The following is a 25,513-nucleotide window of genomic DNA, read 5'->3' as shown; positions in this document are numbered from 1 at the left end:
TTGTCTCTGACTCCCTACCAGCTCAGCATGACCTCATCCACCCTTCCCCTCAAAGATCTTAAAGCATCACTTTGTTTCTTTCTCTTTCAAATAAAAACTTAAAAGAGTATTTCCAGCAATTCAAATGAATTTCTAAACCAGATACTGGGTGCAGGGAGTTATTTTTTAATAGGATTAGCTTTCTTGCTTACTTCTCTGCACTACCCTCCACTAATGCCATAAGAAAAAGGGACAGTAACCTTGTACTTAAATTCTGAAATATTATCAACCCCTAAAATTCCTAAAGATTGTCAGCCTAATATAGGCATTGATTAAAAGTGAAGACTTTCTAAAAAAGCCATATATATCAAGAACTTCTATGTAGGAAATATTAACTTGGATACCAAGTAAAAAATTATTTGATGGGTGCTTTTAAAATCATAGGAAAGAAGATCTTATAGAAAGCTTTTGCCATAGATCAATTAGAGGATTATGTTGCTGAATGATTACTCTAGGCATCAGATGTTAAAAGCTTGAACTAAAATGATTATGATGGGTCTGGAAAATAAGAGATAAAAGCCACACTAAAAAAGAAGTGATTGGACTCAGTGACTACTTGAATATTGGGAACACTACAATTTAGAGTCAAAGATACTATAAGTGTCTCATGTCCAGATTATATAAATAATTTCTACAGCTCAATAATAAAAAGAGAAATAATACAATTAAAAGTGGATAAACGATTTATATAGACACTTGTCCAAAGAAGATATACAAATGGCCATTAATCACATGTAAGAATGCTCAGCATCATAAATTATTATGGAAATACAAATCAGAATTACAGTGTGATATAACTAGGGTGACTGTAATGAAAAAGTGATGTGTTGTTAAGGGTATAAATGAATTGGAACCCTTGTACAGTGCTGGTGACAGTGTGAAATGGTGCAACTCCTTTGGAAAATAGTTTGTCAGTTCCTCAAAATGTTAAACATGGAGTTACCACCTGACCCAGCGATTTCCCTCCTAGGTATAATAATTGGAGAAAAATATGTTTGTACAAAAATGTGCCCACATATGTTCATGAAAGCTTTACTTGTAATATCTAAAAAGACACACACAACCGAAATTTTCATCTGCAGATGAATAGATAATCAAATGTGGTATATCTATGCAATGGAATATTATTCATTCATAAAACTGTATGAAGTTCTGCAACAGCATGAATGGCCCTTGAAAACATTATGCTAAGTGAAGGGAGATACCTGTAATAGGCCACCTATTGTATGACTCCAACTATATGAAATGTCCAGAAGAGGTAAAACCTATTCAGAAAGACAGAAAATACATTGGTGGCTTCCAGGGACTGAGAGAAGGAGGGGGAATGGGGAATGGTTGCTAATGAGTATGGGGTTTCCTTCTGGAATGATGAAAATGTTCTAGAATTAGATAGTAGTGAGGGTTGCACAAACTTGAGAATGTATTTAAAACCACTGAATTGTACACTTTAAAAGGATGAATTTCGTGATATATAAATTATATCTCAAAATAATAATAAAAACAAAAAAAGATACCAGAAGAGGTTAGAAATCTATTGTTAAAGAACAAATCAGAGTTTTGGGAGGGTTTAATTTGTTGTATAGGGATGAACATGGAGAAGTCTGGGTTAGGTCTTGAGTTTTATGAAAGAGTAGAAAATTTCATATACTCCCTTAAAGCAGATTCCTTTGGGTTTCTTGGTCTTTGTGTCCCTAATTACAGTCTCACTGTAGGCTTACAATGTAGTTGTAAACAGGATGAATATAATACCCGTGCATTCTTGTTATTGTCCCACAGATCACTGAGAACTTTTTTTTTTTTTAATGTTTATTAATTTATTCTGAGAGAGAAAGAGATCGAGCAGGAGAGGGGCAGAGAGAGAGGGAGAGAGAATCCCAAGCAGGCTCTGTGCTATCAACACAAAGCCTGACGTGGGGCTCTATCCCGCGAACCCTGAGATTGTGACCTGAGTTGAGATCAAGAGTCGGACGCTTACCCAACTGAGCCACACAGGCACCCTGACTGTGTTTTTTTATTCAATTGTTTTTCTCTCTCTTTTTTTTTTTTTTTCACATGACATTGGTCATTTCAACATGATTGGGTTCATACTAAGTTCTGCTTAGCCTTCAGTGGGAAATGGTTCTAATGTCATTTCAATTTTCTAACCTTTTGCAGAGCTATCCAAATGTGGGGTGCATATATACCACCTTGTAGCCAGTATGGGATCTGGGTCGTGTTGTATCTGTTAATTCAGTTTTCAAAGTGTGGTTTGTTGAACTCGACACATACATGTGTCTAGGAGTTCATAAGTAACGTTACACAGCCATATTCCTGAGTTCCTCTCTCAAGATCCCTTTGGTAATTTCCAGTTTCCTGGGGTGCATCTTTTTGGTCCTCTGGCCAGAATGCTATGACTTTAGTTATGCTGTTCTCTGTGCACTTCCACAACTGCACCTGTCTTTGGGGCCAAGTGGCAGCAGGACAATGAAGGAAAAAGTGCCATCAGATCTGAGTCCACCCTTTGCAACTGCAGTTCCATCAAACTTCAAGGAACATTCCCTTTCTTAGGATTTTGTCTTCTGCTGGCTCCCACTGCCTCTGCTGTCAAAGCTGCTGCTACCCTGACACCACAGCATTGCCTGAGAGCCGGGGAGTGAGATAGATAAAAGAAAGAGAAAAAACCAGGGGGGTTCCACTGTCTTGTTGACTGTTTTGCATTCACTTTCCCACTCCTTGAACCAGAACTAAAGGGCTTCTCTCAGTGTTTTCCCTGTCTGCATCGATTGTAGTCCATTTGGGATGCTGTAACAAAAATACCGTAGACTGTGTTGCTAATAAACAACAGAAACTTATTTGTCACATTTCTAGAGGCTGGAAAATCCAAGACGAAGATGCTGGCATGTTTGGCGTCTGGTGAGGATCCACTTCCTGGTTCATAGCCAGCTGTTTTTATGCTTTGTTCTGTCATGTTGGAAGGGGTGAGGGAGCTCCCTGAGGTCTGAAGGTGTTAATCTCATTCATGAGGGCTCCACCCTCCTGACTTAATCACCTCCTTAGGACTCCACCTCCAAATACCATCACTTTGGTGGACTAGATTTCAACATAAGAATTTGGATGGGGGGCTGGGCATGGAAGATGGGCACAAACATTCAGCCTATAGCAGCCTCCCAGTGTTCACTTCTTTGTTTCCTATGTGATGAGTTCAGACCAGGGGATACAGCAGTAAAAAAATTGGTAAACTTACTGCTTATATGGTGGTATTTGAATTCTGTTCTTCCCCAATCCATCTGCTGCTGTTTACTTTTGAATCCTCAAATAGCCGTTCCCTGTATTCTGTCGAGGTTTTATAGCCGCATTCAGTGGGAGACAGTGTAGAGTATACTTATTTCTCTGTTACCCAGAACCTGAATGTTTCAACTTTAAAGCAAAATTTCTTACTATTTTTAGAAAAGCTCTTGAATAGTTTTTCTCAAAGAGAATCCTATCATAGTTAAGTAGAAGTGCTCAAAAAGTTCGTGTACTTTGTAACTACTTATTCATGCAAATTAGGGTTTTTATGAAATATGTAATCAAAATATAGAAATAAATTGAACAAAAAAGTTATTAAATAACCTGAACTATAATAGAAAACCCCAATTTTTATACGGATTGTAGGGTAAGCAAATGTTATCGTTTTGAACGATACATTTACATAACTAGACTAATACATTCTTGCTTTTGAATGCTTTATATATTGGTGTTTTGTTTACTTTTTTCATTAAAATAAAGGCTTTTCTGCTAAAGAGAAGAAAATCTTCTGACTTGTAGGAATGACTCGTCAGCTTGTCCTTAAGGTACTCTCCTTAAATACCAATTTTCCATGTCAGGCATTTGACATACATCTAGCACTTCTTCATTGTTCCCTGGCAAATGAAATATTTTGGAGTATGAGGAAAAACAGAATTTTCAGAAAGAGGAATAACGTATCAGAGCCAGCAATGGTCAGGGATACTAAGAGGAAAAAAAAGTCTATTTTCTTGTTTCTGAGCAGCGCTAAATCATTCGTCCAGTTTTTCACAGCAAACGTAATATAAGCCTGGAACACTTTGTGGTGACAGTGAGGAAGTGCTCACAAAATGATGGGAACATGAAAGAAGTACAAAGGAACCAACTTCAGAGAGTTCCCAAGGGCCCGGATGGGACCCTTTGAGTAACAAAATAAATATAATATAATTATGGTAATGAACTGTAATCCATAGAATATCCATGAGTCTATACTAATGTAAATAAATAATTGAATCAATAAATAAATGTGGAAGAATGGAAAAGAGCTGGTCAGATTGTAGGATTTCAATTAACAAACATAGAAGGAATGAGGAAATAGAAAATTACCTTTAGGTAAACATCACAGTAAAATCTGTTTCAGGAAAGAACCATTGATGGATGCTAAAATTACAGTGAAAAAGAGGATGTTAGTAATCTCAAAGTATGTCTCTATCTTCTCAGTTACAAAGGAAAAGCTAGTAACTTTATGCTGGGGTGGGGGGGGGGGGATTGGTTACTAATACCAGCTTAACCAAGTGATCCAAGTTAGTACTAAGATCTGTCAGCATCAGAAACCCTTTGAGATGATTCATGACATCACTTTCTTGCTCCAAATGCATAATTTTAACCTAGTCATGGGAAAATATCTGATCAACTCAATTTGAGAGACATTCTATACAATACCTGACCAGTCCTCTTTAAAAGTGTCCAGGTCATGCAAGACAGAGACTGAGGAACTGTCCCAGATTGGAGAATGCTAAAAAGGTTTGACAGTTACCTGCAGTGTGGGATCCTGGATTGTACCTTGGACCAGAGAAAAGGGCCAGTGTGATACTTGTCAAAATTCAGAGTCTCTAGATTAGTTACTAATATAGTACCCATTTAAAATTGTTGGTTTTAATAGTTTTACTATGGTTAGGAAAGATGTTAATAGTAGAAGCTGGATGAAGTGATGTTTGAGTACTGTGCTTTGCAACTTTTCTGTAAGTCTAAAATTATTTCCAAATAAAAATAAAAAAAAAATCGGAAAAAATTTCATTTCAAATAACTTATATTATATAAATGCAAAAACAAAGAGGCTTGCATTAAAAGAAAATTAAAATGAAATGTAACAAAGGGAAGTCCTACGGAACAGATAAAATAAAATTTCAAATTTCATTGCCTTTCTTTCAGATTTCAGTCACTTAAAAACAATGCTTATTAAAAAGTCTGAAGACTGTTATATACCATTTTTCCCCTCACATTTCAAATTGACTGGTTATAATACTTCTCCCTTTACTTTTTTAGAGATATGAAACACTGAGTAATTGAAGCCTGAACTATTACTGATATTTCTGCATCATAGTTGAGATTTTATTTCTGATGCCTGAAGACCACGAAGACAGCATACACTCAATCAAATGTTCAGATCTTCTCCACACAATTGTAGTTGATTCCTTGTCAAAAATTTAAATGAAAGATAATTTAAATTCATTTTTCTTTACAAAACAGATTTTTGCTAATTTATAAAATGTAATTAAAATGTTACCAGAATGCAGTTACTCTTGGAAATACTTCTCTACAGATTCTCATTTTTGCAAAATAGATATGTCTCATTTAACTTTTATGAAAAATGGTTAAATTTTCAAAATTGGTTTCAGATGCTACCCAATTTCTTGGTACATTGAAGTGTCAATAGTTGATGTAAGCCCTTTTAGATCAGCAGGCAGGGATTCTCAAACAGGGTATCCATTAGTCACCTGGGGAACTATTTCAAAATATAGATCTCACAGCTCCAGCAACAGGGATTCTGACAACACAGGTTAGTATAGAATTAAGGATGTCTGGATTTTTAGAAGATTCCCCAAGGATTCTACTGTAGAACCACAGAATGCTTTGGAGAGAGGAGAGTGTTGTTTATGAACATGGTCATTATAGTTGGACAGAACTGACTTTTATTTGAGCTCTGCCACTTACTCATGGAGTGATTTGAGCATTACTCAAGTTTCCTATGCCTCAGTTTCCACCTGTGTAAAATGGAGCTTTTAATGATTTCTATCTCATTAATTAAAAAAAATATTTCAATGACATAGTGCATATGAAGTATTTAAAATGAAAGCACTTTTTATTGATTCATTTTTTAAGATGGCTAGATGTTTTTTGGAAAATGCGATGGTGCACAGGGAAGCACTTCAGGCAGAAGCATTAACCAAGCAAAGAAATAGGAGATGTGGAGCTGCCTGCAGAGGTCTGAGAAGCTCAGGTGTTGGGTTATGGCTGGAGCCTAGAGTGTGGGGGAGATATGGTAAGAGGTGAAAATAGGGAACCCAAGAGTCATTTCATGGAGTACTTGTATGCCATGCTGAAGGGCTTGATCTACATCCAAAATGTCAGACTGTAGTGTGATACCAACTACTGGAAGTGGAGCAGAGGAACTTGTATGAGCAGCAATGTTGTCTGGTGATCCTGGGTAGCAATGAAGCCCAGGAGGATGTAGGGTGCAGGATACACACGCCGATGTACAGCTGTGTGTGACATATGTGGAGTTTATCAGTTTCATGGTAGAGATTCAGGATATAAGATAGAATTCCTCAGGTTCAAGCCATATTTGATATAGCCTACCAAAAATCATGCACTGTAAGAGTTACTAGAAGCTATTCATTCTTTGTTTTATATCCTGTCAGCCAGAACTCTGGCCCTGAACCCCTCATAAACTCAAATTCTGGTAAAAATCTAGCTGTAGATGACCATATCTGAGCATTGTGGAAACGTAGTTTCCAGGTTCTAGGAAATCAGCTACTTTAATAATTCTAGACATGTGTGGGCATCTTGGGGAACAGTATCGTTGTGTTGCAACTAGACTAACAGATCCTATGTTAATCCCTGTTCTTGGCCATGTCAGAGGGTAAAATCTATTTCAAAGAACTTTTTCCAGGATAAGATTCAGTTCCTAGTCTCGTGGAGATTCATTTTACTTATCCTCAGACTGAAGTGTGGGGAAGCCAGGACACCTATTTGCAGGAGCAGACACGGGCCGAGTAGGATGCTATTCTATAGTCTGGGGTCCTCTGACCCAAGGCACACAATGACATCATCTCATTGAAAAAGTGACTTTTTTTTAATGACTCTTATCCCCCAAAAGTTTATGAATGCAACTAGGGCTTGTTTAAGTTAGGAGATTCTCCTAGAAATAGTGGTGATTGCATGGTCAGTGGCTCAGAGAAGTATATTTCTGCCAACTGTAGTAAGAAGAACAAGTAAAGAAGGACTGTATTTTTTTCAGAGACTGAGAGATTTATATGTGGAAAAGAAGGTGCTTTGGGTTATTCTGCTGTGTCATTGTTGGTTATTTGTAGTGATGTAATTGGTGGCAGATGTTGATAATGGGAGAGGCTATGCATGTGTGGGGGCTGGGCATATATGGAAACTCTTTGTACCTTCCTTTTAGTTTTGTTGTGAACCTAAAACAGTTCTAGAAAATGGTCTTTAAATATGCAAAAAAGGAAGGTGCCCTAAACTGAGATTGCTGTTCCCTTTATTTATTTATTAAAAATTTTCTTAATATGTATTTATTTTTAGAGAGAGAGAGACAGACAGACAGACTGAGTGTGAACAGGGGAGTTGCAGAGAGAGAGGGAGACAGAATCTGAAGCAGGCTCCAGGCTCTGAGCTGTCAGCACAGAGCCCGACATGGGGCTCAAACTCACAGACCACAAGATCATGACCTGAGCCAAAGCTGAACGCTTAACTGACTGAGCCACCCAGGCACCCCTCGCTGTTCCCTTTGGGAGAGGCTTCCCAGTAATGAAGTGGAGCTGCTACAGTTGTTTATTGAGACCTAAAGATCAGAATTGATTCATAGTCAAATATTTCATGAGTATCAGCTGTGTGCAAAGCAGTGTGCTAAGCACTGGGGAGAAAGAATCACAATACTAGGTTTACTCTAAGCAAATAGGAGACTACTTAATGAACAGAGGTACCAAATAATTTATTTGCAATGAGAGACTTAATTGCCTCAAAGCCTTTAATATGTTATATCTATTTGCCAGGGTATCTTTTTTAGGTACTGAGCAACTCATTGAGAACCAGGTTAATAATTAGGACATCGTTGACAAAGATCAGATTAGAAGACCATTGAGGTTTAAAAAAATTTTTTTTAAACATTTTATTTAGAAATAATTAGATTCACAGGGAATTCCAAAGATGGTACAGAGAGTTCCTGTGGACTCCTCACTTGTTTCCCTCGATGATTATGTCTTGCTTACATAATTACAGCATAACAGCAAAACCAGGAATCTGACGTTGGTAGAATGTGTGTATATAGTTCTATGTCGTTTTATTACATGATTGTGTAGATTTGTGTAACCATGGCCACAATCCAGGCCCAGAACTCATCTGTAACCACATCCATATCCCTTCTGCTGCCTCACTGTGGCCATATCAAACACTTCCCTGTTTCTAATTCACAGCAGCCATGAGTTTTCCTTCCATCTTTATAATTTTGTCATTTCAAGAATGTTAGATAGATGCGATCCTACAGTGTGTGAGCTTTTAAAAAACTACTAGCTTTATTGGGATATTATTCATATAGTGGAAAATTCCCCCTTTAAAGTGTATAATCCATGATTTTCAGCACACTTCACAGAATTGTGCAACCATCACCTCTAATTTCAGAACATTTTTATAACCCCCTAAAAAGCCCCATTAGCATTTCCTCTCCGTTTTACCATCTTGCCAGCTTCCTGCAACCACTAATGTGCTTTCTGTTTTTATGGATTTGCCTATTCTCTGCATTTCATATAAATAGAATCATTCAACATGTGTCTTTTTGTGAGTGGCTCCTTCACTTAGCCTAATGATTTCAAGGTTCCTCCAATACTCCATTCCTTTATGTGGCTGAATAATGTACCTTGGTATAGATGCACCACATTTCGCTTGTACATTCATCAGTTGATGGACATTTGGTTTATACCCACATAGTGTCTGTTTTGAAAGGTGTTTTTATGTAAATTCATGTACAGGCTTTGTGTAGATATATGTTTTAATACTTATTGGATAGATAGCCAGGAGTAAACATAATTCTGTTTAATTTTTTGAGGAATTGCCAAACTGGTTTCCAAAGTAGCTGCCCCATTTTACAGTCCCACAAACAGTGCATGAAGGTTGCAATTTCTCTATGTCCTTGCCAACACTTATTATCTTCCTTCCTTCGTTCCTTCCTTCCTTCCTTCCTTCCTTCCTTCCCTCCTTCCTTGCTTCCTTCTTCCTTCCTTACTTAGTCTTTCTTTCCTCCCTGCCTTCTTTCCTTCCTTCTTCCTTTCCCTCCCATCCTCCTTCTTTCCTTCTCCCTCTCCCTCCTTTCCTCCTTTATTCCTTCTCTTCTTCTTTCCTTTTTTCCTTTCATAGCCATACTAGTGGATATGAAGTAGTATCTCACTATGGTTTTGATTTGCATTTCACTAATGATAATGATGTTGAAAATGTTCTAAAGTGATTATTGACCATTTGTATGTCCACTCTGGATAAATGCCTATACAAATGTTTTGCCCATTTTTCAATTGGGTTATTTGTCTTTATTATTGAGTTAAAAGAGTTCTTTATGGGCAACTGGGTGGCTCAGTTGGTTGAGCGTCCAACTCTTGATTTTAGCTCAGGTCATGATCTCATGGTTAGTGAGATCAAACCTTGGGGTCGGGCTCTGTGCTCTCTCTCCCTCTCTCTCACCCCTCCCCTATTTGTGCTTGCCCTCTCTCAAAAATAAAAAAAATAAAGAGTTCTTTAGATCCTCTGGATACAAGTCCCTAATCAAATGTATGAGTTGCAAATATTTTCTTCCATCCTGTGGGTTGTCTTTATATTTTCTTGATGGTCTCTGAAGCACAAGTACTTTTAGTTTTGATGAAGTCTTATTTATCTATTTTTTTTCTTTCATTGCTTGTGTTTTTGGTGTTGTATTCAAGAATCCAAGGACATAAAGATTTATGAATATGTTTTCTTCTAACAATTTTATAGTTTTACCTTTACATTTAGGTCTCTAATCCATTTAGTTTAATTAACTCTATGAGTTAGTCTTTACATATGGTGTGAGATAGGAGTCTAACTTTTTTCTTTTACATATAAATAACCAGTGGCATGCTACCAATTATTGAACGACTATTCTTTCCTGCATTGAATTTTCTGGCACCCTTGTTGGGAATCAATTCATAGGAAATGTGAGGGTTTATTTCTGTTCCATTAATCTGTATGTCTGTTCTTTTGCCAGTACCACACTGTCTTGAACTGTGGCTTTGTCATAGTTTTGAAATGAAGAGAACCTCAACTTTGTTTTTCCTTTCCAAGATTGTTTTTTATTCCAGCTCCCTTGCATTGCCACATAAATTTTAGGAGTAGCTTGTCAGTTTCTGCTAATTAGTTAGTTGGGATTTTGATAGGAATTGTGCTGAATCTGTAGATCAATTTGGTAGCATTGCCATTTTAGCAATATTGTCTTCTGATCCTTGAAGATATTACGTCTTTCCATTTATTTAGTCTAATTTATTGCAAACATATTTTGTCGTTTTCAATGTGCAAGTCTTGTATTTCTTTGGCCAATTTTATGCCTGAGTATTTTACTCTTTTTGATGATACTGTAAATGGAATTTATTTCTCGATTTTACTTTTGTAATTTTAGTTATTACTGCATGGAAATAAAATTGACTTTTCCTTCAGTCTTACTGAATTCACTTACTAGTTCCAATAGTATTTTTTAGGAGGGGTTGTGGATTCCTTGGGAATTTTCTGTATATAAGATTATGCTGTCTTCCTATCTAATCTGGATGGCTTTCATTTCAGTTTTTGCCTGAATTCCTTAGGTAGAGTCCCCAGTACTATGTTGAATAGAAGTAGCAAGAGCAGACATCTTTGTCTTGTTCCTGATCTAAGGGACAAAGCATTCATTTTTTTACTTCCAAGTATAACATTTGCTGTGGTCTTTTCATACGTGCCTTGTATCAGGACTGGGGAAGTTATTTTGAATTTATTGTTTGTTGAATGCTTTTATCATAAAAGAGTGTTGCTTTTCGGTATCTATTGAAATGATTATGTGTTCTTTGTCTTTTTTCATTGATATGGTGTATTACCTTAATTGGTATTCAGTTGTCACATCAAACTTGCATTCCTGGGATAAATTGCAATCAGTCGTGGTGTATAATTCATTTTATTTGATGCTGTGTTTGGTTTGCTGATATTTTGTCGAGTATTTTTTGGGTCTGTTTTCATAAGAGTATGTATATATGCATGTAGTTTTCTTATGTCTTGTTTTGTTTTTATTTCAGGGTAATACTGGCCTCATATAATGAATTCAAAACTCATATAATGAGTTGGTCTCATACATGTATGTGTGTAATAGGGTTTTTTTTTTATTTAGTTAGGATAAGAAAGAAGACGAAATATACATTTCTTATGTCTTTTATATTTTGATACTTGCCTTTACTGGTTTTTCCATATGGACTCAAAGGACTTCCTTTAATATGTCTTATAAGGTCTATTAACAGCACAGTCTCAGTCTTTGTTTATCTGGGAATGTCTTTAGTTCATTTACATTTTTAAAAAACTGAAAAATAATTTATGAGAAATAATTTTGCAAGATGTATGTATGTAAGATTCTTGATTGACAGTTTTTTGGGTTTTTTCCCCCAAATATTTGTGAAACTTCTTGATATATCATCCCCTGCCTTCTGTACTGCATTGTTTCTTCTTTCCTTTTTTTTTTTTTTTTGAATGTTTACTTATTTTTGAGAGACACAGAGAGAGAGAGAGAGAGAGAGAGAGAGAGAGAGAGTGAGAAGGGTAGGGGCAGAGAGAGAGAGAGAGAGAGAGGGAGACACAGAATCCGAAGCAGGCTCTAGGCTCTAACCTGTCGGCACAGAGCCCAATGCGGTGCTCGAACTCATGAACTGGGAGATCATGACCTGAGCCAAAGTTAGAAGTTTAACCCACTGAGCCACCCAGGCACCCCTGTCTTGTTTCGGATGTGAAATCAGCTGCCAATATTATTGGTGTTCCTTTTTTGTTCCAAGTTGTTTTTCTCTTGATTTCAAGATTTTCTTTTTGTCTTTGGTTTTTAACATTTTGACTAAGTTGTGTCTGGGTGTGGATTTCTTTAAATTGATCCTAGTTGGAGCTCATTGAACTTCTTGGATGTGCAGGTTAATGTTTTCATCAAATTTTGGAAATACTTAGCCATTTTGTGTCCCTTTCTTTCTCTCTTCTTCCTTGGTACACTCATTATGCCTATGTTGCTGTATTTAGTGCTGTCACATTTATCTGAGTCTATTTTTCTTTATTCTTTTTTTCTGTTTTTTCAGACTTCATAATCCCTATCAATTTATCTTCAGGCTCATTCAGTGTTTATTCTCCTAGTTCAAATTTACTTTTTAGCCCCTGTAGTAAATATTTAATTTCAATTATTCTACTGTTTTAGCTTCAGAAGTTTCATTTGGTCCTTTTAAAATAATTTATTTTCCTTTATTGATACTCTCTATTTGGCAAGATATTTTCATCATTCTTTCCTGTAATTCATTAAGCATGGTTTCCTTTTAGTTTTCTGAACATACTTATAAGGCTATTTTGAAATCTTTATCCATTAGGTCTGACATCTGGATACTCTCAGAAGTAGTTTTTATTGCCTACTCTTTTTCTTGTGTATGAGTCACATTTTCATGTTTCTTTGCATGTGTCATAATTTTTGCTGAAAACTGGACATTTTAGATAGTGTACTGTAAGCAGTCTGGGGTACAGATTCCCTCACCATGCCTCTGCAATGCTTGTTGTTATTTCTTGTTTATTGTTTAATGACTTTTCTGGATTGATTCTGTGAGGTCTCTCCTCTCCCTCTTCCCCTTGCAGTTTGAACCCTCTACTGTTGACATTCAGAAGGTGTAGCCTTGGGCATAGGTAGTCTCAACCTAGGACTGCAGTGGTTTTAGCAGAGCTCTCTTTGACTTTCCCTAATCTCTCTGTTAAATTATCTGCCTCAGTGGATATCACATCTGGGTGTTAGGCTCTATTATTGTTTGGTTTTTCTGTATTGTTTTTAGCAATGCCTTTGAGCATGAATAGCCCCATAGTCTGATCCAACTAAATTGGTTCCCCTTTGTAGGGATGGTTTTCTGAGGCCAGCTTTTGTGTTTTGTTCTGACCCAAGAGGGACTCTACTTAATTTTCTCTTTGGTTGCTTCTGATAAATAAAGTGGCCTCCAGTTTACTTTTTTTGCTCTCATATAGCTACTAGCCTCCTATTAATTGCCTATCAGCAGATCTCCATTGTTTTCGAAAGCATCCTTAGTCCTAGACTTCCCCATACTCTTTCCAAATACGTCACTTCCTTTGGGAGAACTCTTGATCTTCCTGTTCTTATCACTTCCTTCAGTCTGTGGGCAAAATCTCTGAGGCACTGCTCTGGAGATCTAGTCAGGGACAGTGGTGGCTTCTCTCAGAGTGTCATCCTTGCTTTATGAGCAGAGCACTTGGTGGGAGTGGTGACTTCTGGTCTTTTTGGTTTGCCTTTCCCAGTTAGGGAATCTCTGTTCTATGAGCAAGGTGGGACAAGAGTAACTGGGATCTCAGTATTCTTGGCCTGTCATCCCTGGGGTCAAAACCATGTTCTATGAGTCAGAGCTGTGTGGAAAAAGATAGCCCTATACCTCTAACACTTCTTGCCTGAAATAGAGAATTTGCAGTACTGAGCTTGGGAGTAGGGGAGGTTTGGCAATGAGAAATGCTCTTGGGTGGCTCAGTCGGTTAAGTGTTGACTTTGGCTCAGGTCATGATCTCATGGTTTGTGAATTCAAGCCCCACGTTGGGCTCTGTGCTGACAGCTCAGAGCTGGGAGCCTGCTTTGGATTCTGTATCTTCCTCTCTCTGTGCCTTTCTTTCTCTCTCTCTCTCTCTCTCTCAAAAATAAATAAACATTAAAGAAAAAAAAGAAAAGAAATGCTATTGGCCTATAACTTTTGGAGAGACACTGTAGCCCTTGGTTGGGAGCTGGGTGGATGGGGAGCCCTGTGTTCTTAGAGGCACCCACTGGGAGTAGAGTTTTATCCTGCTGATCTCAGTGGTGGTTAAAAGAGGGGGACTGGTGGAGGGAGTGGGTTGTGGCCCAAATGCCACAGACTTTTGCTCTTCTTTCTGAGATTTAGTAGCTTTTATTGAATAAATATTTCTTCCTTTGCTGTATATTCTTTGGATAATTTATAGAAACTTTAAATGGTTGTTTTTAAAAGTGGTTTTTACCAGCTATGGTTGTTTCACTGAAGAGTGAATCCATGGAGCTATTTGTGTTATCATTCTGGAAGTTACCAAACAGCCCCCACCAACCTCTGCCACACACACCCACATCAGGTAAATTTTAGGTGCATCTTGCTGCACTTAAGCCAGGCACAAAAGACTGCATATTATTTAATTACATTTATATAACATTCCAGAAGATGTGAAAATGAAGAGCTGGAAAACAGGTTGATTGATAGTGGTTAAGAGTTGAGGTAGAGATTGATTATGAGGGGACAGCACACGAGAATTTTGGGGGTGATTGCACTGTTCCATATGGTGCTGTGGTGGTAATACGGAAATTTATGTATTGGTCAAAACTCATACCACTCTATCGTATGAAGAGTATCAAAATTGATAAAAAATCAACCAGGATGTCAAGAAACCCAGATCTTGACTGTGACAAATGAACAGCATAACTACACTACAGAGGATAGGGAAGGAAGGAGCTAACCTGACTTGGGAAGCCAGTTTTTTGACTAAATACTGTAAGGCTAAAGACAAAAATTACCACATACAAACAATGTACTGTAGCTGGTAAATTTGTTTTTCAAATGGGCATGGGTTAGCACCTCTGAAACCGCTTTCATATGTGTAATAGGGTCGAACAGACAAGCAGATATATTGTAGATAATGAAAGCCAGGTTTCTTTTGTTGTAAAAGAATTTATAAATAAACACAGTAAGAATAATAGAATGAGTCCTCTGGTGCTTGATTAGAATCAATATCAATTCATTTGTTGTTGTTTTTTAAAAATACATACAGATACAGAAATACAGAAACAAATACAGATATATGTGCATGAGTAGTTAGCATTCATACACATGAGGTCATAGAAGCAGGGAATCCACAGTTGTCATGAACATACTTAACTCCCAGGCCTTGCTCTCTAAATATTATTCTTTTATTACATAGTATCAGAGCTTCTTGGAAAAATAGTTGGTTCCAGGGCTTGTGCAGGAAAAATTCAGGATAAACCTAGGCATCTGGTGATGCCAGAAAATATGGAGGTCCAAAAAAAAAGTGTGGGGACATATCAAAAGGATATGGGAGCTAACCTGAAAGAACTTTCCATGGTCAAAGTTAGAACATGTAGAACACCAAATAATCCAAACAAAGGCATAAAAACCAAAAAGCCAAAAGTATTTGAATCATACCTCAAATAATAAAATATTTATTTGTTCACACTGACATAATAAATGATTAAATGAATGAATAAGTAAGAATAAGGGACAAGTCTTACAGAAATATTACAGTTAATAAATGTAGAAGGGATGAAGGAAATAGAAAATCACCATTAAAACATCACAAGAGTAATTACAGTAGGCAAAATCCACCAGTGAATGCTTATATTAGTGTGTGAATGTTTAATGAGAAGCAGGATATTTTCAGTACATCACCATCCTCCCCCAAATATTTATTAATGACGCTAAGAAGAATATAAGTTAACAGCAGTGAAAACTGGTAGACACACTTTAACTCTGCAGTCTGGTAATATCACCCGTGATGATGATGATGATGATGATGATGATGATGGTGGTGGTGGTGGTGTAATCTTGAATTAGATCCTGGCATAGGAAAAGGACATTAGTGGAAGAGCTGCTAAAACCCAAATAAAGTCTATAATTTAGTCAATAGCATTGTACCAATGTTAGTTTCTCAGTGTTGACAGTTTACCCGGTTATGTAAGAGGTTAGCACTAAGAGAAGCTAGGTAAAGCATACATAGGAACTCTTTGTAACTATTTTTTTTTAACTTTTCTTATGTCTGAACTTATTTCAAAATAAATAATTGAAATAGTTAAACAAAAAATGAAGTGAAACAACATTGTATAAAAGACATCACAAGATGCTTTATGGACAATACGTACAAAAAAATTCTTTGAACTGAGAAAAGGAAAGGAAAAGAAGAATCCTGACAGCATATGTCTGATTTAAATCTCCGAAGCAAATTGCCAGAAGAGTAGAATTCATAATAAAAGTACTGTAATGGAGGTAATTCATAAAGATAAGACAAGATATTGATAAATTTTATTAGCTTATAATAGTGAACAAAAACGAGATTATTTTTGCTTAATAATGCATGTGGATTTTCCTTCCAGTAGGGGAATCTTACATTGCCGATACAGAGTCAGTGTGAATTTCATGGAACTCTATCTCGTGCAAAATTAGGATAATTTATAAAGGTGTCCAACAGACTTCAACTTTGTTGAAAAATTCATTCAACTACTTATTCATTCCAGGGACTGAGTAAATGACAGTTACCAAAGCATATGATTCATACTTTCTGATACTTTGGAATTTGGACTGTCTTTAAAAAGAGGAAGCTGAGTAACCTCTAATTTTAAAGTTTGGAAGACTATGGAAATAAACAATGGGAAACTGGCTTACTGAATACAGGCAGAATGGATAATCAAAAGGAGATAATAAGGAATTTTTACATTGAGCTGGAAGAAAATGAAAGTTCCAAATAAGGCTTGGCACCCAATTCACGTGTAGAGGATTCTAATACCAAGTGTCCTAGACATATAGAATAAAAATAAAATACTTAAAAACACATGATATCCTTACAAAACTGGAATATCCATAATTTTCAACATATAGCATTGAATATAATTAGAAAGGCTAAAGATGAGACAGACTGAAGCAATTCTGGTGGTTATTAAAATGATCTTTTCTGGGGGCTTTCTAGCTGTCTCTGTCACTAATTATGTAACCTTGAACAAGTCACTTATCTCTAAACCTTAATTTCCTCAATTATAAACTGGTGACTATAATACTGACAATTGTAGGGTTGCTGTGATGATGAAATGAGATAGCATAAGTATCACTTAGCACAGTATTGGTACATGTTAAGGCCTCAATAAACGTAAGCTACTGTTCTAGTCACTACTGTTGTCACTGTTAATTCCTATTTGTTGAGTGCCTCCTATGTACCCGCTCACTGTTGCTGGGTGAACTCACCTATTGTTTAATAATCTAAGTGGTTCTAGAAGTAGATGCCATTATAAATTCTCCTTTATTTGGGCACTTGGAGAATATACAGGACTTAACATTGGCTTTCCTCACCCAGTCTTTTCATACTTCCTTCATACATACATAACGTTAACGCGACCTTTATTAATGTTACCTCGCCCCCCTTCAGCCCTCTTTTTTTGGTCACTCCTTTCTGGTCTTCTTTTTGTTGTCACCCACCGCTATCCCCTCCTTGTCTTTTGATTATCCTGCTGATCTCCTTACAACACCTAGCAGGACCCAGTGATACTTGGTTAATATCTCCATTTCTCATTTGAAAGGTGAAAAATGATTTCCTATTAGTCTATTTTTTACCCCATACCTTGTCTATTCAACTCTTTGCAACATTGACCTTGGCGAAGAGCCTCACCTTTAAAAACTAGGTGTTTTCGGGGCCCCTGGGTGGCTCAGTCGGTCGAGTGTCTGATTTCAGCTCAGGTCATAATCTCACAGTTGCTGAGTTCAAGCCCCACATTGGGCTGTGTGCTGACAGTGCAGAGCCTGGAGCCTGATTCAGGTTCTGTCTCCCTCCCTCTCTCTCTGCCCCTCTGTTGCTTGTGTTCTCTTTCTCAAAAATAAATAAACTTTAAAAATTAGGTGTGTTGTTGTTGTTGTTGTTGTTGTTGTTGTTGTTGTTTTTAGCTTTATTGATAGTATAGTTCATGTCCTTTCTCTGTTTAAGTTTAATTTTCTGGTTCCTCTTCTTCCTTCTTTTAGAGGCACTGTAGAATAGTGAGAGATTGTGTAGGCTTGAATCAAATGGATTTGAGGAAGGGTCCTGTCTCTCTAGTTTCTATTCTGTAACCTGGGACAAGTTGTTGAACTTCCCTGAAATTGCCAAACCTCTCTAGGCTTCTGTTGTCTTATTTGTGACCCCCAGCCCCCCACCCCCCGAGTAGGTATAGAGTGTGAAGATATTTGTGTACCATGTTCATGCTCATTAACAGCTCTCAATAATCAAGCAGACAAAATGACGCATTTTTTAATGGATGTCAGTAAACCTCTTTTCTCAGTCCCCCCCCACCCCCCGCCGAGTACCTGCTCAATGGATCCATGTACAAAGTAGCCATATGCAGGGATAGAGGCTATGAATGGGCTCAACAATATAGATTTCTCCTCATCAAGGCTTAGCGCCTTGTGTAGTGCCTACCCTGCCAATAGCAGAGACCACTTAGGGTGGGTTGATTACATTAGGCACATGCCATCATGGAGGTGGCATGATTTCCCCCCTCCCTGTACTGGCATGTAATCCTGATGTGGATTTGCCTTCCCTGCCCATAATGCCTTTGCCAGCATCCAGGGATTCACAAGAATGTATTATCCATTATCATGATACTTTGCACAACATCGTGCAGCATCTCACCACAAAACTGTGTGGTGATAGGCTCAAGCCTGTGAAATTAACTTGTCCTAGCCCTTGTCTCATCACTCAGAAGCAGCTTTCCCCATGGAAGGGTAGAATGGAGACCGCACCTGGAAGAATGGGCGCTGTCTTACAGAATGCAGTATCTGCTTTGAATCAGAGTCCCACTTCTGGTGTTGTGTCTTCTATGGGTCTGGAAACCAAGGAATTAGGAGTGGCTCCACTCATTGTAATATCTACGAGCCCATTCTCAGAATTTTGGTTTCTCTCTCTACAACATTAAGCTCTGCTGGTTAATAGTCACATTTCCTAAGGAAAGAGAGCCTCTACCAGGTGACCCAGTACCAATTCATTGAACTGAAGATGAGTCAGCCACCTGACTATGTAGGGATTCAAATGCCACTGAAGCAACAAGTAACAAATGTAGCTGCTAGCTGGGGTGGCTGATCCTGACTGCCAAGGGAAAATAGGGTTGGTACCACACAATGAGAGCAGGGAAGACCATGTCTGAAAACCAGCACATTTTCTTGGAAGCCTCTTAGTACTTCCATGTCCAGTAGGTAAAAGTTACAATGAAACAGGATTCAGACACATCAGGAATGAGGGTTCAGGTTACCTCATCAGGTAAGAACACTGACTTACTGAAGTTTTGGCTGAGGGGGAGGAAACTTGGAATAGGTAGTAAAAGAAGGATGTTATAAACATCAGTGACAGACTCATGACCAGTTTCATAAATAGTGTAGCAGCGATGTCTTTTCCTCTTTGTGTTTTATAGCTTTTTAGAGATTATTTTCCAGTTGGTACCAGGTAAGAGAAAATTCAGATGGGACTGTGGCCAGATTTGGTATACAGTAGCATTGCACAGGAATGGGTGCCATGACTGTTAAGATTTTTGTCTCTATTAATTTTCAAGGGAGGGTGTCTTCGTTTGCACTAACAGGTGCATCTTGTTATGTGGAAACGGAATTGTGTTGTTGTCGTTTAGACGAAATGTGAATGTGCATCCTCGAGGGGATGACCAGTTACTAAGTTCTTTCTCAGCCTCATATCCATGCTTTTGTATTCTGCTTTGTGATGTTGGAGCTGGGACTCTAAACCACATTTCTGGGGGCGCCTGGGTGGCTCAGTCGGTTAAGCATCTGACTCTTGGTTTCAGCTCAGGTCGTGATCTGGTGGTTTTGGGAGTTCGAGCCCAGCATCTGGCTCTGTCCTCACAGCGTGGAGCCTGCTTGGGATTCTCTCTATCTCTCTGTCTCTCTGTCTCTCTCACTCTCTCTCCCTCTCTCTGCCCTTTCCCCACTCGCCCTGTCTGTGTCTCTCTCAAAATAAATAAATAAAACTTTTTAAAAAATTAAAAAAATAAACCACATTTCTGCTTTGCCACCTGACTTGTGTTTGAAGCTGGCACAGAGGAGGCACTAGAGGGAGTCAGCAAGGTGGGAGGAGCAAGAAAAAGACTTCCTCTTTACTATTTTTCTGCATCCTCCCATGGACTCCAGTTCATCTGTGGCTCTTGAACTCATCATGCCAGCAACCCTTCCCCTGCGGGCAGCAGGGCTTTTATGTGGCAGCAGCTGAGTCAAGTTTGAAGTTTTCCAGCACTTTCAGAATTAACTGCAAAATGTCCAATCTCAGAGAAACCGGCTCTCACTGGCCAGCACCAGCACCTTCTCAGGGGTCTGAGTTTTAACTCTGCCATTTCTATCTCTAAGGGCCTAGGTTTAATAATGCCGACATTTTCTACTGTTTCCCCTAGTCCTAGGAATTGCTAACTTTGTAATACCTTGGAGTTCTCTCTCTCTCTCTCTCTCTCTCTCTCTTTATCTCTCTCTCTCCCTCCCTCTCATTTTTAACAGATTAAATTTATCACAGTGCACATACACCATTCAAAACTGTGCATTAATGTTGTATTTATTTTTAAGAAAGAGAGTGTGAGCAAGGGAGGGGCAGAGAGCGGGGGCGGGGGTGGTATAGAGGATCCAAAGTGGGGTCTGCGCTGACAGCAGCAAGCCCCACAGGGCGGGGCTCAAACTCACGAACCGTGAGATCATGACCTGAGCCAAAGTCAGATGCTCAACCGACTGAACCACCCAGGTGGCCCTAGAGTTCTCTTTTTATCTGTTCAGTTACCTTGCTAACAACTTTGGGGGGAATTCTTATTGGATTGTCTCTGAAAAGAGAAATGGTGTGCTTTCTGCCTCTTGACTTGACCCTGACTGATTCTGAAAGTCGCATAAAAACAATTTAATTTGGAGAAAATTTTGTGTAGGGAATGTTAAATATACCACAAGGGAAAGCATCTCATAAATATTTGAAATTTTCCATCAAGGGAGTAACTAGACTGAGTTGTCCTTTTTCCTTTTAGTTGTGGCTGGTGAGTAGACCTACTGGAAGTTACTCTAGGAAGAACCTTCAAATTCCAAGCTAACAAAGTTCTTCCTATTTGCGCATGTATTCGCTAATCATTTTCTGTCCCTGCTGCGGACAGGTTCACACTACTGTTGCAGGTGCGGCCGGCTATAACACCTGGGGGCAATGCCAGCAATTCTCTTCCCCAGGAGTAAATTCCCATGTGGTTTATTTATTAAATTCTATTTAAGAAGTTCTAACTGACACATTTTGTTTACTTTCTAAAAATTTCAGGATTCAATATCTATTAAACTATATTTTATGCATAGATGCTCAATAATGTATTATAATTAATGTGTGCCACACTCTTTTTTTTTTCTAAGTTATTTATTTGTTTTGAGAGAAACAGAGAGAGCGAGCAAGGGAGGGGCAGAGAGAGAGAATGAGAGAGAGAAGCCCAAGCAGGCTCTATGCTGCCAGCAGCAGAGCCCGACAGCGGCTCAAACTCAAACCCTGAGATCATGCCCGGAGCTGAAACCAAGAGTTGGATGTTTAACTGACTGAGCCACCTAGGCAACCAATGTTGCCAAACTCTTAAGTGAAGCTGGGTATGAAATATAGAAAGTGAATGTCCCTTTATCCCTATTTTAATAATAAATAATTTTATGACATTATCTATAGAATTCAGAAAGATGTGAAGAATGTCCTAATAGCAAAGACTAAGATATTTAGGACAAAGTTGTAAGTTTATTTACTTTCGGTCAGTAATAACAAACCACCAAAATCAATTTTATTAACATGCAGACATCTACAGATTTCTAAAGTGAGACTATCAGCAGACATAAGGAAACTATGCATCATTAAAAAGAATCAGAAAGTCTTATATCTTTGACATTTAACATGTATCTTAAAATTTGTAATTTGTATCTGTTTCTTCCACTGGAAGTACTGTGATCTCAAAGGCAGGAGGATATCTTAGTATTTGTAACAGTGTCTGATTGTATTGGTTTTCTATGATTGCTAAAACAATTTTCTTTACATACTAAAACAATACATATTTATTATAATTCTGCAGGTCTGAAATCTGAAATAGGTCTCACTGAGCTAAAAATCAAGATGTCTGCAGGGTTAAATTCCTATGGAGGCTCTAGGGGAGAATTAATTCCCTTGCCTTTACCAGCTTCTAGAAACTGTCCATATTCTTTCTCTCATGGTCTCCTTCCACCTTTTAAAGACAGCAGTGTACATCTGAGTCTTTCCTTTTGTTATATACCTCACTTTGAAACAGATTCTTCTGCCTTCCTTTTGCTGTTAAAAGGACCCTTGTAACTGTACTGGGCCCACCCAGGTTACCCAGGGTAATCACCCCATCTCAAACCTGCTGATTTAATCACACTCAGAAGGCCCTTATTGCTATGTAAAACAACACATTCACAGTTTCTGGGGATTAGGGTGTGGACATCTTTGAGGGGTTATTGTTTTGCCTATGGCAGTGGTCTGCAACCCAGAACAATTATTGACTCAGTGGACCCAATAAAGTTGCACATAGTATCTAAAAATAGAGGCAGAGAATTTCCACGTAAATATTATGCAATGGTTAAGGGTAATTGTGCAACGGGAAGGAATGTAGTCAGTGTTTTTAAAGAATGATTTTAATTGTTTTAAAATCGTTAATTATTTATATATTACGTTATATTAATGATTAATTATTTAAATATCAAATGATTTTTAAAGGATGCACATTTGGTATACGGGAATAACAAAATTTTTTAGATGGCGCCTATGTGGCTTGAAATGTTTAGATGCATGGAGTAAGACAACATGCAAGTTTTTCTAGAATAAATTCCTTGAAGTATTAATTCTGGTAGAGCAAGTAAGCACAATTTAAATTTCAGTAAAAACAACCAAAATGCTTCTCAGAGGGCTGTGCTGATTCGTACTCCAATCAACGTTGAATGGAGAATGGTTTTCTCACACTGTCACCAATACTAGAGGCCATCCATCTTTGCAGCTTTCACTCCTGTGACTCAAAAAGAGGTGGCATTTGCATTTCATAAACATTAGCACTAGCTCTTTGATTCCTAGATTAAAAATGAGAATGAGAACTTTTTTTCTGTCCATTTGTCCTGTTAAAATCCTTTGCCCATTTTTCTTTTAGATTTTAAGAGGTTCTTAACTTTGTATATTATGGATCTTAATCCTTTTTTCTAGTTATAAACAGTAAACTTGTTTCCTGAGTGATGCTGGCCTTTTAGCTTTATGCGTTAAAAAAAAAAAATTTATTGGGGCACCTGGGCGGCTCAGTCGGTTAAGGGTCTGGCTTCGGCTCAGGTCATGATCTCACAGTTTGTGGGTTTGAGCCCCACGTCGGGCTCTGTGCTGACAGCTCAGAACCTGGAGCCTGCTTGGGATTTTGTGTCTCGCTGTCTCTCTCTGCCCCTCTCCTGCTTGTGCTCTGTCTCTCTCAAAAATAAATAAAATAAAAATGTAAAAAAAAAAATTTTTTTAAACTTATTTATTTTTTGCCAAAAATAATATTTGGTTTTTAGTGTAGTTGAATAAGTCGGGTTTTTTTTTTTTTTTCCTTTATGGAGACTGAGCTTTGTGTCTTATGTAAAAAGGTCTGCCCTCTCAAAGTAATTAAAATTCATTATTTCTCTGACGCTTTATAGCTTTGTTTTTAGCTGTTTATTATATCAAGAATTTTTGTCTATGGTGTGGGATAAGATAATAATATAACTTAGTTTTTTTTTTAACTAAGTAAAAAGCTATGTATCCCAATGCCATTTATTGTTGTTAGTCTTTTTTTTTCCTGTTGGTTTGAAATATTACCATTAGCATGATAAATTTCATGTATGCATGGATCTTTTTCAGGATTCTCTATTCTGTTTACCGTCCAGTCTATGTATCTCTAGATTACTTGCTGATTTTTAAATACTGTATTTGCATAGTATGTCAGGCCAAATTTTCTTCTTTTTAAGAAATGATTTTGTTCATTTCATGAATGTATTTTACATAGATTTTAGTATAATGAAGGATTTTCTTTAATTTATAAATTAATTTGGGGCAAATTCACACTTTTACAATATTGAATCTTCCTACCCAGGAACATGGTATTCTCTAGGATTTAAGCTTTATTATGTGTCCTTCATAAGATTGACAGTTATTCTAAAAATATCTTTTGCACATTTACTTGATCTTTATTCTTAGTTATTATATGAGTGTTATTTGAATTCTGAATGAAATCTTTATGGGTTTCATCTTCTAATTTGTGACTGTTAGCATGTAAGATAGCTACTGATTTTATGTTGACATTGTTTCCATCTGGCTTAGTAAACTCATATTTATTTTAATAATTTTCTAAATGTTTTGCTAGACATCAGACTGTTGGTAAAGAATGCTAATTTTGTTTCTTACACTACATGCTTTTATTCCTTATGTTTTTTTTTTTTTTTCTTAATGTTTTTGCTAAGGCCAATTTTTTGTCCCTTTTACTCTACTCTGGAAGATTTCTTATGATCTTCTGAATCATTAATTGAACCTTTACTCATATTCATATTCATATCCACTTTATTGTTTACTCATCTATTGATTTGTTTTATTTCAGCCACACTGCTTTCAATTTCCAAAAATGCTAACTCTTTTCTTCCTTCTCTTCCTTTTTCTTCCTATTCTTCTTTCATATCCACAATGTTTTTTTTAAAGAATGCAATATTTTCTTTAGTTTTGTTGATTATAATAATTACAGTCCTTTGAAAAGTTCTTCTTATTTCTTTCAGAAATTCTTTTTTCATAGGGATTTGTTCTGTTTGGAACCTTTTTATCATTCCATTGGTCTCCCTTAAATGTTGGTGATTCTTGTTAATTAGAGTTGAAGGACTCTGTTGAATGGTTTTGGTAGTTGGATGGTTACTCCCTAAGGATAAATAGGAAATCCTGTTCCTTCAGCGACAGATCTGGTCAAATCCCAGGAAAACTTCCTTGGTGGTGGTTCTGTGGAGAGAGGAAGGAGGGTGTTGGATGTTTGCTTCACCTCATGACCTCAGGACTCTAGAGTAGAAGCCCTCTTCCTATATCAACATTTTTATCTTTGGCATCTGAAAGTGCAGACTTCATATTTAATCCAAATGCTGCCATATAGGCTAACCAAAGACCCATGTTAAATCTTTAGACACTTATTATTTTCTTCTAATGGCTATAAATTCAATATGGCAGAATAATAAAATTGGAAGCACTAGTCTGTAATTAAATCTGGGATAGTAAACAGACATTAATGTATTCCATGCCTTAATGCCTGTTCTCACTTTGCATTTTACATCCATTATTGTTTGTCTGAAGCTGTGAGGAGGGATGAAGAACAGTTACTGGGACATCCATGAAATGTTTTGGAGACAGTGAATATACAACTGTGATTCAAATTTAGGATTCACAAAAAGAAACCATTGGAGATAAAGCTGGAGCC

The 25,513-nt window shown here is 37.4% G+C and overlaps 1 protein-coding gene across 6 annotated transcripts in view; it reads left to right on the top strand.

The window, feature by feature from the left end:
- SUGCT (succinyl-CoA:glutarate-CoA transferase) overlaps nt 1-25,513 on the top strand; it is a 747,074-nt gene that overhangs the window by 386,594 nt on the left and 334,967 nt on the right. The window contains exon 14 of one of the 6 annotated variants that reach the window (XM_042914517.1): nt 5,329-5,449. The exons of the other annotated variants lie outside the window; for them this stretch is intronic. Coding sequence (XP_042770451.1) covers nt 5,329-5,352 — 24 coding nt within the window. The 3' untranslated portion in view covers nt 5,353-5,449. Of the gene's footprint in view, nt 1-5,328; nt 5,450-25,513 lie in introns of those variants that run through there. 6 annotated transcript variants of the gene reach the window in all.

Source organism: Panthera leo, chromosome A2 (assembly GCF_018350215.1).
Source record: "Panthera leo isolate Ple1 chromosome A2, P.leo_Ple1_pat1.1, whole genome shotgun sequence".
Taxonomy (NCBI): domain Eukaryota; kingdom Metazoa; phylum Chordata; class Mammalia; order Carnivora; family Felidae; genus Panthera; species Panthera leo.
The sequence above is the reverse complement of the archived record's forward strand: the minus strand, read 5'-3'. Positions and strand labels throughout refer to the sequence as shown.